Consider the following 18,724-nt stretch of genomic DNA (forward strand, 5'->3'; position numbering starts at 1 on the left):
TTCGCACAAGTGATAGAGTTTATATGATGTTGCCTGTTGTATTTAAATCTACGCGTACTCGGCAAATGGTCCTACCTCGACCGTCATCGTTGGTCCCACAGCGCTGCTTCGAGCGCGTCCGCTTACAGAATTGCAACAGGCTTCAGGTGGTTTGACCCCTCATGGTGCATGCTTTCCCAGGAGTAAGTTTCAAGGTTTATCACATGGTTCTTTCATTCATTAGAATGTCAGAGACTATGTAATTTAAAACAGCAAGTTTTTCATTTATTTTTTTTTCACGTAGTATTCTTTCCAGTACCATACTCGGTCTTTTTGACTTTGTGGATCGCAGATAACCTCGAAAATGCTTGACGTGGGAATACTCTCTTCAGTAAACTATGATTTTGTCAGCTGATCTAAAGCGACAATCGATCGCAGGGCATCTTTTTGTGGGTTGGCGGTCATTAGAAAACATACAATCCTTTCGAACCATCCAAGATAGTTGATTCTTAATAAAATAAATAGAAATAAATTTGATTACAACAACATCCCCACTGTATGTTGGCCCAGCAACGAAATTCTATCCTTTTTCACTTGCCACAATTGCTGCTTAACTGTCAGTACGGCGAAATTGCAAGTAGGAATTAAACTTAGAAACAACAGAAACAGAACAAATGAGAAGTAAAAATTTATTCCAGTGAAAATCTGCGCCACTACCCATACATATGAAACTAATCAATAGTAGTTAGACCATGAAACTGTAGTCAGTAAAGGCATGCAAGTAAGTTTCATAAATAGTCACCAAGTTTCTAAATGACTACAGAAGAAAACCCCTATAAAAACTTAAATCTTAAAATGTAACTAGTCAGAATCACATTACGGTGAGCTTTTACAAACACAACCATCGGATAAAACTGTACAGAAAACATACATCATTCGAATCTGTGAATAAACCAATACGAATTTTGTACTAAAAATGACAAATTTCCCCTACTATTACACTTAAAAGCATGTAACCAAACGAATAAGCTACTCATCGTCACTCCAAGAATCCTTGCAATCCATAGAATCCAGTTCTCTTATTTTGTTACCGGACGATTCTATCCTACAAACCTCACGCATCAGATCCTCAACCAGACCAACAACTTCAGAGACACAGTTGTCGGTGGTATCACTCTCATTCTCGTCGTCACTCCACCAATTCGGATCCTTTTCTTGGATTGACGGGACCTGTTGAGATGGTGGTTCGTTAACTTCCTGGTCTTCATCGTCGCTACACAGAGCCGCAAAATGGTTGAATTGGGGAAGTGGAGGTGGACGAGTTAGTTGTGGTGCAACTCTTTTCTTAAATTGTCGACCTCCTCGCAATGCTTTCATCGAGGAATTCACGCTTGCATCTTCCTGTGAGGCTTCCTCTCGTTTGGTTTCATCGAAGAATTTGCTAGAAAAAAGCGGAATCACTTCAAATTAAATGGCTAGAAGATAATTTTGTGGGTGTTAGTGATTGCATAAATCTCGTTTTAGTTTAAGTTAATTTCGAAATGTTTACACAACTTCATATATTATTCCATATTTTTATGGCCTGAAATATCCGTTGCTTCCCTCATGGAGTAAAGGAGCGATTCATGCAGTTCGTCAGTGGACAGTCCTATTCTTTTATTTAATTCTGTCCTCATTTTATTCCTAGTCTTTTTCGACTGCCGTCGTGATTTATCTAGACTAACGAGGTCCTTGGGAGCGATGAGAACGAAGAACTGTTCCTTAGTAAATTAAAAAAAAATACATCCAGGAAATTACCTTTTAAGTGTCACTGATCCACGTGACTTCAACATTCCTGGGTATTTCAACAGACAAGTCAGCATTACCAACGGAGCGCGACTGATGCCTCTGGAATATTTTAAAATGGTGCACTTTAATAATGACATACCATTCAAGATACCCTCATGACTTCTGATATCAAATAAGAGTTTTGGTAACTTGTCTATGTGCAACAATTTTTCGACGAAAAATGAAAAATCGAGAACTGCTAAGGCTTTCCGTTTAACTTGTCGCGGAGAATAAAAACTTGGAATAATAAAATAAAAAGTAGCGTCTCTCTGCTAACCTCTTTGCTGTTGCAATAACACTTCGTTTTGGTGGATCATCAACACCGACAGTATCAACGGAGAAGAACGTCGCATACTCGTGTACAAATCGTCTTTTCTCAACAGGCATAGGACGGAAGTTATAGTTAAGCGTGGATCCAAGATATGTTGGCTGAAAGGGGAACATGGAATTCACATGAGATTGAAAAGAATTATTAATGAGGAAACGGTAACATACGTCGCCTAATCTCTCCAGAAGATCAACGAACGCGGTCTCGACTTCTTGAACGAAAGCAGCATTGGTGCGCAATTCGGCCTGAAGACAAGAGAATGGCAGATGAACGTATAAACCGACCTACTGCATCAAAACCTTTTTTGTTTTTTTTTTGTTAGAAGTGATGGTATAGGTGTTAGAACCAACCTTGAGATATTCAGTGTATGTGATTGTTGGTTCCTTTTCTAATTCGCCATTTTCGTCAGTGACGAGTTCTAGAGCATCTGCTAACCTTTTGTTTCGCGCAATTTTCTTGCACTCGTCATCACATGGTAGGCTGAAAACGGATAATTCAATAAAGAATGTCTGTAACTTCTCGAAAGAAACAAAAACCCTATATTTTCGATAATGAAACTGTAGGTTATTTACAAAAGATAAGTACAGCATGATTGATTTGAAAAGTTGAAGAACTGCCTAAGGAAAAACATCGAAGACTAACCAGTTTAATTTCTCCATACTCGCAGATCTTCGCAAAGCAGCCACTCCTGGCTCAGGAATCTGGCCACCTTCGCTGTCCTCCGCCTCGAAGGCCCTAAGACGCCCAACCATTTTCTCGAACTAAAGCAAGAATTTTGTTCAGAGTTCTTGAGGCCACTAATATAATAATGACCCTAACCTCTGAGCATTTCATTTGACTTTTTCTTTTGCCGCATTCACAGGTTACGTTAACCATTTGACGGCATTCGGATTCTGGACAAGGTGTCGTTCCGTGGCAAGGTAATGAACATGGGTGTTCGCAGGGTCGCCTCAGAATCATGCATGGACGAGTGCACTTCTCACCTTCCTAAAAGGAAAAATGAAGGCACTGAAATAGAACTACCGTTAAAATCCATGGCTGATAAAATCAGCGCGAAAATTTATGAACAAAATGGAAATTTAGTATTCCGACTCTACAGTACCTTTCATAAAGTAAGAAACGCAGGAATAGCGAAAACGGAACGAAACTACATTAATACTTCTTACCCTCATGCAGTCGCCAGCATGGCAATTTCTGTTGCAATTATGAACACCACAGCCAAGCGGCTTTTCGCAAAGTCGACCACAGGACACAGCGTCAATGTGGCAAGGAATATTCTTTCGTATCTGAACATAACACTGTATAAAACGGCAAACACTTTTTTAGTATTCAGGACTGAACAGTTCACTAAATGGTTAGCTTTATTTGTAGTAGGGTGAAGACGACGTAAAGTACGGTGCAGTTGCGTAAGCGCTTGCGCTCGAAGCGGCACGGTGGAGCGTAGCGGTTATGATCGAGTGGAGACCTATGTTAGCACCTCTCATCGCTGTAGTTTGCAATGGTCCCACTTCGATTCTAACAGCTATCTCCATCGGGTCGCTTGGAGCGCATCCGCTTACACAATTTCACAGTGCTTCACGCCGCTTTTAATTTAGTCTTTAGTTAACAAGTATAAAAAATACCTCATGCTTTCCATAACACATTCTCTCCACTAGAGCTGTACATGGCGGGCATCGTTCTTCACCATGGCACCTATGGGTTACAGGATGGTTACACGGGTGAGGTCTAGCACATGGTTCATCGCACTCAGGCAGCGGGGCTCCACATGGTATTGGTGGAGGGCGCATTGTTCGTCCGCAGTGGCAGAATTGCTCTTCGAAACCTACAGAAGAGAAAAATAGATAGTGGTCCACCAGCACTTGATGTATAAACTAGTAAAAGGGGGAAGTATAGGCATCTTCAAGTAAACATGAAAAATCTCACTTGAGTTCAAACATCTTGGACATTGCCCTGCATGACAAATGCTTTCGCAAAAATGAAGGCCACAAGACAGGCGTTTGTTGCAAATCTAGAACAAAAACTCTAAGATGAAGTTAACTCATGAATACATTTTACATCTGCTTAAATCAATCGAATCAGATCAAGAGACATCTAAGGGGCAAACGATGCCGCAGAAGAGAACTTGAAAAAAAGATAAAAACTCGCCTGGAGACACAGGTGTTCGGTTTGAACGCAACACACCTCCTGACATTTGTGAATTCCGCAAGATTTCCTCTTTTTACAACGTTTCTCACATAAAAATTCATTGCCATCTAAAGAAACGTACTTAGTACGAAAATGATAAACAGAAACAAATTGATAAGAACCAAATAAAGATGGACAAATAAAAAGTTCTCAAAGCATGGAAACTTACCTGCAAACTGTACGTATTCTTTGCAGGGCAGGGTACGTTTCACCTGTCTACAGCGACAAACAATGGAAGTGTTGAGTTCACAGGGTGGACATTCGCCAGTATGGCAAAGAGCGCGACAACGATGTTTCTTTTCTAAATAAGAAGAAAAACTACTCAAATTAAAGAAGGGGTGAACAGTCTTTAAAAGAGAATGAAACCAACCTGCACTACCACATTTCAACACTTTTCCACAAATATTTCTACAAGTTGGAATGGGGTCTTGGCATGACTTCCTCTGAATTCGTAGCTCAACTAAAGTGCAACGACCGCAGGGACAATGCGTGATTCGTTCCGGAGCAGTCGGACACAATCCACAGCCAGCATTCCCAATCAAATGACAACTGCAACAAGTTTGTTTGAATTTGCAGCTACAGGTGAAAAGTAGCAAAAATTGCTACCTGCGAATACATCTGTGGATTCCACAAGAATAAAACCCTCTGCATGGTTCACCACAAGAGTACTTTTCATTCCCACCTTTCTCCCAACATGGAATTTCACGCGTTGATAAACCACAGAAGCAATCTGAACGAAAATAGAAGTTCTGAAGAAAAAACTCGCATATATTAAGACTACTATTGGCTCAGGTGAAGAAAAGAACTAAAAAAGAGTATCCTATCCTCTTCGAAATTATCATAACCGAATTCATTCCTTTAAACGCCGAAACAAATAAAAATAAAAATTTAAGCTCTGCTCACTTTGTTTCACAGTGACTTCACACGGGTTGCAGTCACCTTCATGACATACACGTGAACAGCGATGTTCACCACAAGCAAGTACTCGGTCGCACAATTTCTCACACTAAAATAATAATATTAAATAATTAATAATAATTCCATGAACTTGAGAGAAAATCGAGTTCACTAAGCAAATTATTCTTCCCACATACCTTCACTTCAACAGCGGATCCACAACGAACTGCTTTCTGGACAGCACCACAATTACATTTGCGCGTAAGCATCACCGGGCACTCGGGACATGGACCGGGATGACATGGTTCGTTGCATGGATGTGGACAGCCTGGAGCACGTTGGCCGCCGCAAACATTACCACATGAATGTGGTGTTTCTCCTCTGGAAAAAAGATACCTGATTTTTTTTTAAATTGTGAACAGCAGTCAATTCACAAAAAACTTAATGAAGGTCTTACAGCCTAAATGGTGGATTAATTTGTTTCCGACAGAAGCAGAAATAGTTGTACGGAATGGCTTCGTACTTGGTTTGACATGTAGGGCACCGCCATCTAAATCGCAAGTAGAAGGATCGATAACTTTATAAAACACACTTATAACAGACTGTTTGCAAGCAAAATATGTGCTTAAGAGACTCTGTCAAAAAAAAAGAAAAAAACTTTAGAAGAAAGATTTCACCTATTGTCCTCCTCCTTGCTCTTCTTCGCCCAGTTAATAATACAACCTCCAGAGATGTGAAACATGTGATAGCATGTCTTACACGACCAAATTCCCTTAAACGACACTATCTTTTCGAAAATAGAAGAGAAAATATGATAGTGTTCAATATGTGCACAAGACGGAAATAGAACTATATTTTGGAAAAAATCGTAATTAATTCTACCTGTCTCGCATGAATGACCTGACAACATATTGCACATTCATAACAATTGTCTTCTAACTGTTGAATAAGTCTATCTAAAAATGGTAATGTCAAAAAGGAAGGAATTGCAAAAAGAAAAAAGAGTTCAGTGCAATGAAAACTACCTCTCATAGATTTCTCTTGGTCGTCCTCATAATCGTGGATTCTTCTTGTTCGAGGTCTCGTTGGCTTTCTATTGTTTTGACCATCACGATTCCCTCGAGTTCGGTTAACCCCAGAAATACCGTATAGCGGAGGATTACGGTGTTGTTGCGGGTTTCCACGCGTGTAGTCTTTTGGCACTCTTTGACTGACTGCTTCCTTTAAGTCTTCAGGAGTTTGGTTGGTTGCGAAGGATCGACGTTGTTTCCCACGACCATTGAAACTCCTCTGGTTGAAGACAGCTTCCTGTGGAGTGGTCAAATTGTTCACAAATCCCGGCGCTGGGACGAAAGGAGGGGCATATGGATTGAGGATAATGTCGTTATGCCCTGGCTGTATGCGAGCACCGCCTAAACGTCGATACTGCTTACTTGAGAACCCTGGTAATTCAGAATGAGGTAAGAATGAGTTGAGACATGAAACTACCTCCACGGCCACCCTGCCGAGGTAACCAGTGTGAATCGCTTCCTCGACCTCGCGTAGGATGCTGTGGCCGATCAGAAGTTTCTTCCAGAAATTGTTGTGGGACTAAAACAATCAACGGATTAGTAGCGGAAACGCATTAACCAAAACCAGATTCATTTTCTAAAGAAATTTTGATTGAGGAAAAGCCAGAGTATTCTATGTCACATGCAAAAAGTGTTTCCCACAGTAAGATAACATTCATCTACTACCTAAGGATACCTTGTATGCATAAATAAAGAAAGGAGGCGAAAAGCTTTTCTAGGACCTTAGAACGATTTTAATGTTTTTTTTTGTTCTCAGAAATCCTTTGTTTTTTTTTTGTTCTCAGAAATCCTTTGGCATTAAAACAATTATGAAAATTCCCCATATACAAAAAGATAGAAGATTTCAAAAATAAAAAAAGTTGAATAGATAGCCTCCTTCCAAACTATAATACAGTGAAATTAATAAAATCATCCAAAACAGGAGAAAGATTTGTAAGATACAGCTAAGAACAGGCTCACCTATTTTGGGCACCATTGCAGATGGATCCATTGAGATGCCACCACGACCTCGTTGGGGCCAATTTCTACGACTAAAATTAGGTTTGAAGTAAAAAAAAACATTATAGATACGTGGGGACGTGACGTACCGAACAAGACGTCGATGGCGTGCAAAGGTCACGAAAATGACAAAAATAATGCGCAAGTACATATGCTTTAAAAAAAGACTGACTTATTTGGAGGCCGCATCGCTTTTCCAGGAGCATTCTGTCCGTCACTACGATCAGAGGGCTGTGGATGATTCGACCTACGTTCTGTAGCTGTCGACGCATTCAATAGAGGTGCTTCAGTTCCAGAAGAGACGGAATCAACTTGACAACGACCACCACCGCCGCCGCGGCCGCCCCTTCCTCCTCGATATCCTCGACGACGTCCACGTCCGCCTCGATCTGTGGATGTTGTTGTGGCAGAAGAGGACGTCGCTACGTCGCCCATGGCGATATAACTAGATCTTAAACATAAATATAAGATGAAATGAAGTCAAAATATGCTTGGAACAGTTGCTAAGAAATAGGAAAAGAAGCCAAGAGAAGAGAGCAACACTGGGAATTCAGGGGGGAACTTGATTAAGATAAAGCAATGCTCCATATCTCACTCGATCCTTATATACTGCACCAATGTCAACCAACCTGCACGTTCCGCTAAATTTCATATGATTGTGCAATCTTCAGTTGAGTATAGGTCGAGTCTCGTAGCCCTTTATGTGGTCTCAACAAGAAAATCTACCGAGTACAACGTCAAACCTTTAATTCTTATCGGCGCACCTAAAATTTTGTAGTCCTATGGGTTTACAGTGCTGTTTTTCTTAGATTCACTTGTTTCTGTTTTCGTTTATGTTTCCATCAAATGTTTGAAATATTGAGTTTGAATATTGGGGCTGGTCGTGTAAGGGGTGTGGAGGTTCCTGGATTCGTTCGATTTGGTCCTTTTTTCAGTTTTTGAGAATTACTCTAGTGAAGAAGTGAGACTAAGCTTTATACGGATAGCGTGGGAGATCCTCCGAGTTTCATGTAGTCTTTTCTATCTCGATGCAAGAAGCCTGAAGCTTTGAATTTGGTAGCTGCTTGTGCATTTTTTCGTTGTTTTGAAGTACAGTATTTCGTGTGGATCACTCCGGAGATAATAGAAAGTGGAGGTTTCGGGCTAAGGCCACTTTTTTGCACGTCTCTTAGTTTGCACATAGCTATTTGCTAATGGCAGCTCCAGAGAGCAGGAAAGAAGCGAGTGCCTAAGTCTCCTCTTATTTTTCTTTCCGCCTACGACCAGCACATTTCTGTAAGGGAAGTTGGAAGATGTTTTAACACATTAGTGGGTTGTTAAAATGACCTCTTTTGAGGTCGGATCCTTTGACGATTAATCGGAATTGTGGGTAGTGGGACCCTCTTCCAGAATTCTTGTAATGTGTGTAAACGCTTAAACCTAACGATCACATCGTGCTTGATTCACTTACGTTCATGCACTATCTGTCGCTGTTGAAGCACTTCATCGTCTTTTTTCCTGGGATTTCTGTAGTCAAGACCTTCCAGTTACTGTGGATTTACAGGTAACCAGCATCACTCTATAGAGCAAACATGGGTCGTATGCACAATCCTGGTAAGGGTATGTCAAAATCGGCTCTGCCGTACCGACGCTCTGTTCCCTCGTGGCTGAAGTTGACCAGCGCTGACGTCCAGGATCAGATTGTCAAGCTTGCTAAGAAGGTTTGTTGAACAGTGAGGAACTAGAGGGTTCGACTCCTTCAGTTACCCAAGACTGTTCTATTGTCTACAACTAGGTACCTAAATGACTATGAACTGCGGCCCGAAATACATAATCATGTAGAATAGGGTCGCGGTTCGAATTTGCAAGTTAGGCGTGAATGAACGTAGATACTATATTACTTTAATTTCCTCTTTAAAACCCTGCTAATTTAGGGTCTACGTCCTTCCCAGATCGGTGTCATCCTCAGGGACTCCCACGGAGTCGCTCAGGTGCGCCGTGTTACTGGAAACAAGATTTTCCGTATCCTCAAGGCTAAGGTGAGAATTTAAGACTTTGTTTTAATTTCAATATTCGAAGCAGTTGTTAGTGATTGTTTACCTCATCTAGGGCATGGCTCCCGAAATCCCTGAAGATCTCTACCATCTGATCAAGAAGGCTGTCTCAATCCGCAAGCATCTTGAGCACTCCCGCAAAGACATTGACAGCAAGTATAGGCTGATTCTTGTCGAGTCCAGAATTCACCGTCTGGCTCGTTATTATAAGACAAGCCGCCAACTCCCAGCAACCTGGAAGTACGAGTCTGCCACTGCTGCATCGCTCATCTCATAAAGTTGTTTTGTTTATTTGTTATAAATTGTTGTGATTTGTATACATGCACACGTATACTTTGCATACACACATTTATACATATTGTTCTCTTCCTTACTTTTGATCTGGTGTAGTTTTTAAGTGAGAACTGTTTGACAGCTGCGTCTGACGATTAATCCATAGGGAGATTGCAGTTCACTAGGTTTGATGGGATAGCAGTGATCACGTGAACAGCACTTGCTTCGGGTATTGTTGCATCTTGAAGGGAATTTACACTAAAAACAAAGAGCGCAACTTACTCCGGGGAGTAGTATGTGGTGTCGACTTTGAAAATCATATGTAGTATACAATAGTCGCATCTGGTTGAGGCATATTAGTTCAGTGAACATTGGTAAAAACGTTAAACCATATTTGCATCACGAGTTCGAATAGAATGGGGAACATTGTCGATGTTGACAATAAACTTCGAACTAAATTAAGCAGGAATAGCATAAATGTGTAATATAAAGTGGGAAAGCGTGAGGACAGAGGATGGAGTATGGTTCTGTATAGACGTAGGTTTTAAGAAATACATTCGCGAACATTAGGATCTCGGACGTCTCAACATCGCGTGACGTGCGTTCGGTGCTTTCATACTTATGGTAGTTATTCAGATAAGCTCCGAACTTGTTTTTTTCTAACTGGCTCATCTTTACTTCAATACCTTATCGATTTTTATACAGTATGGAGATACAGTCTGATTAAATCCCCATGATATACAGAGATCCAAACGACACGAACGTCGGCGCAGTTGCTCGAGAGGCTGCGTCGTGGTGGTGTTAGTGGTTGAGATCGATATGGGACCATCGCGGTATGCAGCGATAATTGGTGCCAGCAAAGGTCATCACTTTTTATCATCAAAATTAACCACTAACCACCATTAGCCCCATCCCATCGACCTGGAAACCCGGCACCACCTGCTCTGAAATGATACGATCGCAGTTATGGTCAGCCGTGAGAGATTGAGGATAGTTGTTGCACAACAAATGAAGACGTCTTGGCTGCAGGTTTCATGTGCCAAATAAGAGAGTGAGCGTGGACTTCAGTTTCGAATCATGTTCTACACAACTGTCAACTATACCGTGTGTGCTGAAGCCTGTAATAAGACACTGCGAGAATTTTTAATGTGTAGTAGGGTCAAAACGACATGGAGCACGGTGCAATTGCGTACGCGGGTTCTCTGGAGGAGGTGTGCTGGAGCGTAGCGGTTAGCAGCGCACTAGAACCCGTACTGCTGCCACCCATCGCTGCAGTTTGGGATGTGTTGACCACCTCAGTTCCAACTGCTGCCTCCGCGATGCGGTTTCGAGCGCGTACGCAAATGCACCGTGATTCATGTCCTTTTGACTCGGCTATAGTGTAAACGTGTTGTTAAGGGTTAGTTTTATTGTTACTGCAGTATATTTAGAATGCACCCTTCCGCTTGTCGGGTCCCCCCACCCATTGACCCAGGGTCCGTGACGGATTCCTCCGTTCTGGGTTAAGTTGGTCACCCAAGCCCTGGTATCCGTTCATCAACTGTAGCGCTCTGAATTTGGGAAAAGGATCTCGCGTGAGGGATTTTCACTTTCTCTAACAGGAGAATGACCTGGGCGAAATTTTAGTGAGTTCTGTTCCGTCTTGGTTTTTTATGGCACATCTTGTAGGTGTTTTCAAATAAATAAATGTTGTATTTGCAACGCCACTTTTCTTGCAATATGGTTATTGTTGCATTTATGATGCTGATGACGCTGGTGTGGACTTTGCTCGAAATACACCAACTGTGTCTGCGAATAAGTAAGTACAACTATGTTAGATCCTAGCCGTTGGTATCTTTAATATTAGTTTGTTCTTTTTTTTATTGAAAACAAGGGGGTGTCCCGCATTGATCGTAACCGCTTGCTCCACTTCACCATTTTGGCCCTAACCGCCTACGCAATTGAGCAAGGTTACAGGTTTTCCGACCTGACTATACTAATGATTCACTTCTATAAGATTTTGTTTTCGGAATCGATTCTTTTTTTCGGAGGAGTTCTGTCCCACATAGAAGAGAATCTTGACCTGTTGGTGTGCATTTAGAGCATCGCTTCATTTCCTTCTTATTTTGTTTCTTTAAAGCAGGGTGTAAATTTTAGCTTACTGAGACCTACATACTATTTCCTACATATTATGGAGAGAAAAATTACCGTTAAGCATTGACTGAAGCGTAGGTTTCTGAACGACTTTTCGAAAGACCTTTTCATATTTGTAATTTCAGCTACTATATCGTGTAACCGATGAGACAGTCGGCCCGGGTAAAACTTGCATAGCATGGCGTCCCAATGGGAATACTCTTGCAATGGCAAGGTGACTTCTTCTATTGTTCTTCATCACAGTTAGCTTCGATTGTGCGAATTCTTCTTTGCCATAAAGAAATTTGAAAATTCTACCTTAATTTTCTTGTTATTTTAGTGCCAACAAATCTGTCATCTTATACGACAAGAAGGGAGCCATAGTGGACGTCTTGGATGTTACCGGGTAAATTTTGATTGTAGGAAAATTTTCAAAGTTTCTTTTATTTAACTTTCTTTCCCGCTCCTTAGTGCTTTGTTCCTTTTCATTCATTCTAATTTTGACAATGATATTCAATTCTACCGGATTTCTTGCGTGAACTTACAATACAGATATGATCCAAGTGAAACTCACTCCTCGCTACATTTTGTTTTATTTTTTTTTAAATGTTGTTGGGATGTCCTGGGATAAGGAAGGTGATGTACTTGCTATTATTACCGATTCGTCATCGTTAGCGATTCTTTGGAACATCAACACCAGTGATGCGGAACAACTAGAGACGGCGATGGGGGCTAGGTTTCGTATTTTTTCCTTTGTGAAAATGATTTGTGCTATAAGTGAGCATGAAGGAATAGGTCTCAACAATTTACAGAGAGCTGCCACTTTGTCTTGTATGGTCGTCTGTTTCGTCACTGCTGGTGATCGGAAATAATAATGGGAATTTATTTATTTACAACCATCAGTTGTCGAGGTTGGAACTAGATCTCTTCAAAAATTGATCTCAACCTTCTCGTTAATGCTTGTGTTTTAGGAAAATCCCTGTTCTTGGCAAACATCAGAGGAAAGTGACGGGAGTAGTGATGACTAAACAGGATAAGATACTCTGTTGTAGTGATGATAGTACAATTACTGGCAAGTTGTTATAATGAAGTGTTTGTACGTAGGCATTCAACTAAAAAACGTGACGGTGATGGAAATTTTTAGTTTCTTCTTCTGATGGTGAAACAATCAAAACGTTATCGTTGGCAAATGAGCCCGTTGGCGAAATAAAGCGGCCTGGAGGGAACGTGGACGTTATTGTGAGATTTCTTCTTTATACCCTTCAGGATTAAGTTCTAATTTCCGTATGGAGAAATGTTGTATCGAAAGTGTGGAAAATATCCTTTACGATTGATGCAAAAGATGCAAAAGAAGGTAATATTTGAAAAGAAATTGAGGACGAGAAAGTTGAGTTGAAATAATTTCGATAGAACACCTGGTGCTAATCTTGATGTCTAAATGTCACGTTACAGAGGTTAAATGTAAAAAAAAACTGTAATCGGCCTTTATTCTCTGGAAACTTGGGTGGCGATGTAGTTTATAAACTTGGTTCATTGATTGCTACCATAAGTGTCGGACTTGACATCCTTCACCTGAGAAGCCGGACCTTTCTCAGCTGAATGACGTTCAAGTGATGACGATTCCTTTTCCAGCCGCCCAAAAGTGAAGGGGTCCTTTCCCCAACTGTCCAATAGGGAAGGGGTTCGGAACATCGGCTCCGACTACCGCCTCTGTGGCTACAAGTGGTTGGTTTAAAGGCATCACCCCACGAATCTGGAGTGATACAGATTTCCGGTGGAGTATTCGTATACGGGATCGTAGGTTATTGAGAGAAGGGTGGTTCCGTCCATTTCTTCCTAATTGCCGTAGAAAAAGACCCGGAAGATACGGCTTCGAGCGTTCCGGCGCACTATTTTCCACAAGGAGTTCGATTGGAGCGCGTCAGCCTTGTGCACGCGCGCATTTCTGGGCCATTTTTTGCGGCAATTAGGAAGAAATGTACGGAATCACACCCCTCTGCATAATCTACTATCCCGTGTACAAATACTCCACCTGAAATCCGCAGCACCTCAGATTCGTGGTATGCTGCCCTTAAAGCCCCACTCTAACGTAGTGCAGATTTGAGTCACAAATAAATCTTGTAGACGTTTACTGTATGTTGGAGGCATAATGGAAAGCAGAGTACATAGATCGGACTACAGACTTGCAAGGACAATCAATCATGCAATCTTACAATGCGCTTCCCGTTATCTACGGAATATTACAGGAAAAGCGCCAAACTGGGATCGACTAGGAGTGCATTTCATTGGTGTTGAGTAGGGAGAAAAGAGAGAAAGAAAGAGCGTTGTGGCAGGCAGCGCACCGATTCGATTGAACACATTTGGCGCTGACTGTAGATAAGTATAGTCGGATCAAAACGACATGAAGCTATGGTGCAGTTACGTAAGTTGAGGTCTGTGATTTCGATAGAATCGTGGATTTGTTTTTCTTACCCGAATTTTTTTCCGTCTCTCGGAGTTTCCAACAAAACGGAAAGTTGGGAAAATTTTCGCGTAATTGAAGAGAAAAGGATTGTTCAGCATGTATATGACACGAGTAGTAGGTAACGACGTTATTCATTAATTCCTTGTTCATAATCTGCAGGCATTTTTAAAGCCAGAATAACTAAATGCGCTATCAGAAGTGAACCCTCCGACGCAGCTTACTCGGTTTGTTGCCACGCCGGTACGTACGCTCGTGGCAACACATGTCACAAGGTCCATAGAGGTTGGCGACAACCTGTGCTGAAAGCTAAGCCCACTATGGTAAGGATTTTGGTAGTGGAGAGAGAGAAGAAATTATGTTGCAATTTCGACGAGTAACCCTGCCCCAGACAGGTTGGTACACCGAGGGTCCAAACATGGACAACGACCCGGGTCTCAAAAGAGTATCAGTCTGTGCTGCTTTTTTGAAGCAATTCCTCGGTGGGAAATTCGACGAAAGTTTGTCGTGCGCTACTCTGAAGTGCGCCCAATAAAGGAGGAAAAATCTAAAAAAAAAGTATCGCAGGGACCACCGCGAGTATAGTATTCTACTGTCAGCCCTCCTGACCCTTCGAAAGTACTGATTGCGATCAAGAGCATGGAACCTGGCACAACTTCGGAGCCTTATTTTAATTGGTACCCATTCTCCTCACGTAATTTTAGCGACGCACATGAAGACGCGTATGGTGGAAACGGAATCATGTCAGGGTAGTGCAAGAGCTCGCAAAATGTTCCTATCCATAAAAATGGTAACCGAGAGGACCAAAAAAACCAAAAAGACTCAAGAACTAACTGGATTCCATCACCATTTCAGTGGCATGTAGCACATCCAGACAGTGTCGAGAGTCACACAGATTTGCCGACAACATCGTTTATATATGCCCTTTAACCTAGCCTTCCTCGACTACTAAGTCTTTGATAGCTCAAAAATGAATGAAATATTGTCAAAGATGGCTGATCAAGGTATAGCCGTCGTATGTGAGCATATTAGGAGGCTGCTCCCATCAATTCACCATTACGATACGGCGCTTTTACCGCCTCCGGTCCCGCCCATTGAAAAGCGATACTAAAAAGCTATGCCATGTCGTCAAAGCGGCAGCTGCAGCATGTGAAAAATGAATTACTTGTTTGGGAAGAAGGGGCATATGTGTTTAATTTCGAGATAATTTCAGTAAAATTGAACTTTACTTTTCAAAACGACGGGTCCTTCTTTTTTTTTCGAAAAAAATTCTAGTAGTGAACATGAAATGCAAACGCAAAACGACACACAGGACAGAATAAGCCCGTTACTATATAGCATGATAATGATTATTACCACCAATCACCTACTAAGACAAAGTCAATTTCACAACAAAACATGAAACATGATAAAACTGCAATATAAAAGCTTCTCCTGGGGAGGAGTACGAGAATTTTGTGGTCAGCAAATCTTGGCCCTGGTTGGTTAACGTTAACGTTAACGGAAGAAATGTTTCGCTATTTGCTTCTTGCAGTTCTTTTCCAGGTGAATTTATTCTTGCTGAGCACTACTACAATTGCACATTAACTACTACAGTTGTTCTTGAAGCTCAGGTGCCGAAGAGGAAATAAACGGATTTCCTGTGAATATTGTATGCACTAGTTGGATAAAGATGTTCGCTGCGATGCTCAGCAAAGAAGTTGATGATAGTTGATGTACAAGGAATCTATTCCCGTATTACCCGTCGATGGCAGGAGCAAGTGCAACGCTGTCGGCAAGGGCTGCCCACAGAGTTCGCAGCCGCGCGGGCAACGTCGCCCTCTCGACCGGCTGTTTGGTGGTTATTGAGTGCGCGATTGCGGGCACTCAATAACCATCAAGCGCAGACCCGTGCGGGGGCGCCGCCCACGCGGCTGTGAACTCTGCAGGCAGCCAAAGAGAATCCTCTGCGACTGCAAGGTCGATGGTTCGGAAGCGCCACAGGGCTAGTCACCCTCTTCATCCCTCCAGGGTAAACTGGGGTTAACCCTGTCTACAAGAACAAAAACACTAACCTGCAATATCAGCCGGTTGCTGCAAGTCGTTGCATAACCGGGTCACGCGTGTTCATGCTTACGAGAAGTAAACATACCCAAACTTAGGCCACATAGCGAAGAAGCAAACTTCTCTGCGTCTTCTCGTCGGATGTGAAGCAATGTTATACGTTTTAAGCGTCAAAATCGGTGGTGTGGACGAGTTTACCCGTCATAACGATTGCGTAACACCATTCCTCGATTCGAAACTACGAAAAATGAAGAAGCCAAATATACCATGATTCGCTACTTAAAACTTGGGACTGATGAGCTCACTGCGAGGTGATCCTCGATTGCCATGCCCGTTTACCGTAACTCGACGGGTGGTTGGTGGGGCATGTAGCAGTGAGGATTCACCACCGCACCTAAGCATCGAGGATAATAACAGAAAATACTGTGCGGGTAACGTTAAATTAGTAAAAGAACGCCCTCGACGTCTTTACACTCGCTCGGTTGTATGCATGAGCGAGTGTGTGCAGCAGGGGGACTGTAATGCACGATTTGAAGAATTGCGTGTGAGCTGCGGTGAACCTGTCGCGGTGGATCAGACAAATATAAGCATTGGTCCCTTCACAAACAATATCGAAATGTTTAGAATTTATTTCTATGGACTTCCGGAAAAGATAATGACGACGAAGATGAACCACAAATCACTGTAAGCTTCAATTCTCTGGAAGCACATCCAGATTTACGAAGAGCAGTGAGATATTTAAAAAGAGACTCCAGTGTACTGGTATGTATTGTGCACTTCTCAGCACTTAAGACTGAGATCTCTACCTCTATATCACGTTTGCAGTTGTACCGCTTCCATACACTGATGAAAAACGCAAAATTTCACATAATTTCTTTCCACTTTGGCGACCGATTGACTGCAAATTACGCCCTGAAAGGAGTTGACTGTACTCAGGTGACATCACTTGATCCGTCCATTCCCAGCAACCAATCAATGGACATTTCCAGTTCATAAACTTCTTGCTTCTGTCCGCAAAAGGTGTCTACCATATTCGGGACGCTTTTGTCGTTTGCAATGAGAAAGAAGTAAACATGAATATTTGTCTGAACGATTCTTGCCCCGAAATAACTAGTGACATGCCTGTTGAAGATGAGGAGGAAGATCCTCCTAGTAAGGCTTCTAAAGAGATAAGGATGAAATACTTTCCTAATGAGTTCCCAGATGAGATTATTTTCCAGTAATAAAGTCTCTTCACCGTATCGTTACTGTGTGTCACAAACATGCATACGTACATTTCTGTTCATTTCCGTCTTGAAGCGGTCATTCCTCTCCAAAACTTTTGTGTATGATAAATTTACGAGTAACTCTCCGTATAACAGTTTTTCTCTGCTAATCCTTAATAAACGAACTCTGCTTTTAATTCTTCTTTTGTTCTTCAAAATAAATTCAATGCACAGAGCTTTTAGTCAAAAAACAAAGAAATTCGTTAACGCCTAAGCTGGGTGAATAGGAGAGAAAAAACATAAGAAATGCTTACTGAAGTAGAAACATTTCTACTCAACGCAATTTCCTAAAATTTTTAATATTAATGCAATGATTTGTCGAATGACAGGATTCTGCTAATTTATGTTCGTTCACTCACGTAAACTCGTAGAAAAATAGGACCATAGCCCCTGTGGGACCGAATGTTGTCGAATCGTATTTCCGCTAATCTTTTTCGATTCTGTTGGAGCATTCTATCTCAACGCTTGGCCATTACAGGAATGGAAGTCCTTCTTTATCCCGGTTTTTCTGCAATTTTTCCTCAACGAGACGAAAAATGCAACAGTTGAAAAAACGATGTTGTGAAGAACGAAATCCGGAAAGTCTTGCTTTTATCAGCGCAACACAGAACCACAAACCAGAACACAAATTCATTATTGCGCAGCAGTCCACCTGCTGTCGGGAACATTCTTCAGAAAACAACTAACTGAGTAATAGAAATGAATAGCAACCATGTTCCACCACTAATAAATTTTATTTGTAAAATAGTGCGTTATAGTGATAGAAAATTTTTGAGCCAATACAACGGTGGCCACGGTATTCTTCAGTCCTGCTGGAAAAAATATGGTGCAATATTGTGCAAGCCAGGACTGACTCATGACATCCTTGTATCCCGTACGTCGGTCCGGCCAAAAGCCTGCAACCAAGTGACTGGGAGGTGCAAGGGAGGCGGTTTGGAGTCGCCTCCAACAAATAAGCTCCACATGTCCGCTCCGGGAGAACCGAAGTTCTCCCAAATACTCATGGGACTAGAGGCTTGCAACCTACCCATGGGTTTCAAATTTTATGCAAAACACAGTAATAGAAAAGAGTCTCCTGATTCCGGAGGAAAGCTTGGTACGGTAGCGCCAGGTAGGATGGGATTGCAGGAGTCATATAGGTTACCGAAACGGAAAACGACTACGATGGCGATCTGTACTTCTAACGTACGTACGCTTGCATCGGAAGCGGCTATCGAAGATATGATGATGCAAGCCAAGAAGATCAAGTAGAC

The 18,724-nt window shown here is 41.9% G+C and overlaps 3 protein-coding genes across 5 annotated transcripts; 2 read left to right on the top strand and 1 right to left on the bottom strand.

Annotated features, from left to right (window-relative positions):
• Positions 1–1,008: 1,008 nt before the first annotated feature.
• Positions 1,009–7,936, bottom strand: RB195_012110 (uncharacterized protein; the record flags this gene model as incomplete). Its single annotated transcript, XM_064193810.1, has 24 exons — positions 1,009–1,420; positions 1,777–1,866; positions 2,084–2,235; positions 2,302–2,379; positions 2,485–2,614; positions 2,777–2,895; positions 2,954–3,121; positions 3,301–3,420; positions 3,757–3,956; positions 4,058–4,142; positions 4,280–4,386; positions 4,488–4,619; positions 4,689–4,867; positions 4,925–5,048; positions 5,222–5,324; positions 5,413–5,596; positions 5,673–5,765; positions 5,893–5,987; positions 6,098–6,171; positions 6,241–6,627; positions 6,704–6,805; positions 7,246–7,316; positions 7,457–7,735; positions 7,914–7,936. 24 exons carry the CDS (start codon positions 7,934–7,936, stop codon positions 1,009–1,011), a joined length of 3,507 nt encoding a protein of 1,168 aa, XP_064051393.1.
• Positions 7,937–8,855: 919 nt separating this feature from the next.
• RB195_012111 (uncharacterized protein) lies at positions 8,856–9,594 on the top strand (the record flags this gene model as incomplete). Its single annotated transcript, XM_013452358.2, has 3 exons — positions 8,856–8,984; positions 9,198–9,302; positions 9,373–9,594. 3 exons carry the CDS (start codon positions 8,856–8,858, stop codon positions 9,592–9,594), a joined length of 456 nt encoding a protein of 151 aa, XP_013307812.1.
• Positions 9,595–10,759: 1,165 nt separating this feature from the next.
• On the top strand, positions 10,760–18,722 carry RB195_012112 (uncharacterized protein; the record flags this gene model as incomplete). Of its 3 annotated transcripts, XM_064193813.1 has the most annotated exons (9): positions 11,930–11,937; positions 12,043–12,108; positions 12,515–12,613; positions 12,674–12,774; positions 12,847–12,941; positions 15,592–15,708; positions 16,831–16,935; positions 17,196–17,358; positions 18,319–18,722. In XM_064193813.1, the coding sequence occupies 9 exons, from the start codon at positions 11,930–11,932 to the stop codon at positions 18,720–18,722; spliced, it is 1,158 nt and encodes a 385-aa protein (XP_064051395.1). The 3 variants fall into 3 exon arrangements, with proteins under 3 accessions (XP_064051394.1, XP_064051395.1, XP_064051396.1); XM_064193811.1 differs by lacking the exons at positions 12,515–12,613; positions 12,847–12,941; positions 15,592–15,708; ... (1 more) ...; positions 17,196–17,358; positions 18,319–18,722 and adding an exon at positions 10,760–10,801 and having other exon boundaries at positions 11,849–11,937; positions 12,674–12,788; XM_064193812.1 differs by lacking the exons at positions 11,930–11,937; positions 12,043–12,108; positions 12,515–12,613; ... (1 more) ...; positions 12,847–12,941; positions 18,319–18,722 and adding an exon at positions 17,032–17,142 and having other exon boundaries at positions 15,673–15,708; positions 16,831–16,968; positions 17,196–17,429.
• Between the last annotated feature and the right edge of the window lie 2 nt (positions 18,723–18,724).

This window comes from Necator americanus, chromosome III (genome assembly GCF_031761385.1).
Source record: "Necator americanus strain Aroian chromosome III, whole genome shotgun sequence".
In the NCBI taxonomy this organism is placed as follows: Eukaryota; Metazoa; Nematoda; class Chromadorea; order Rhabditida; family Ancylostomatidae; genus Necator; species Necator americanus.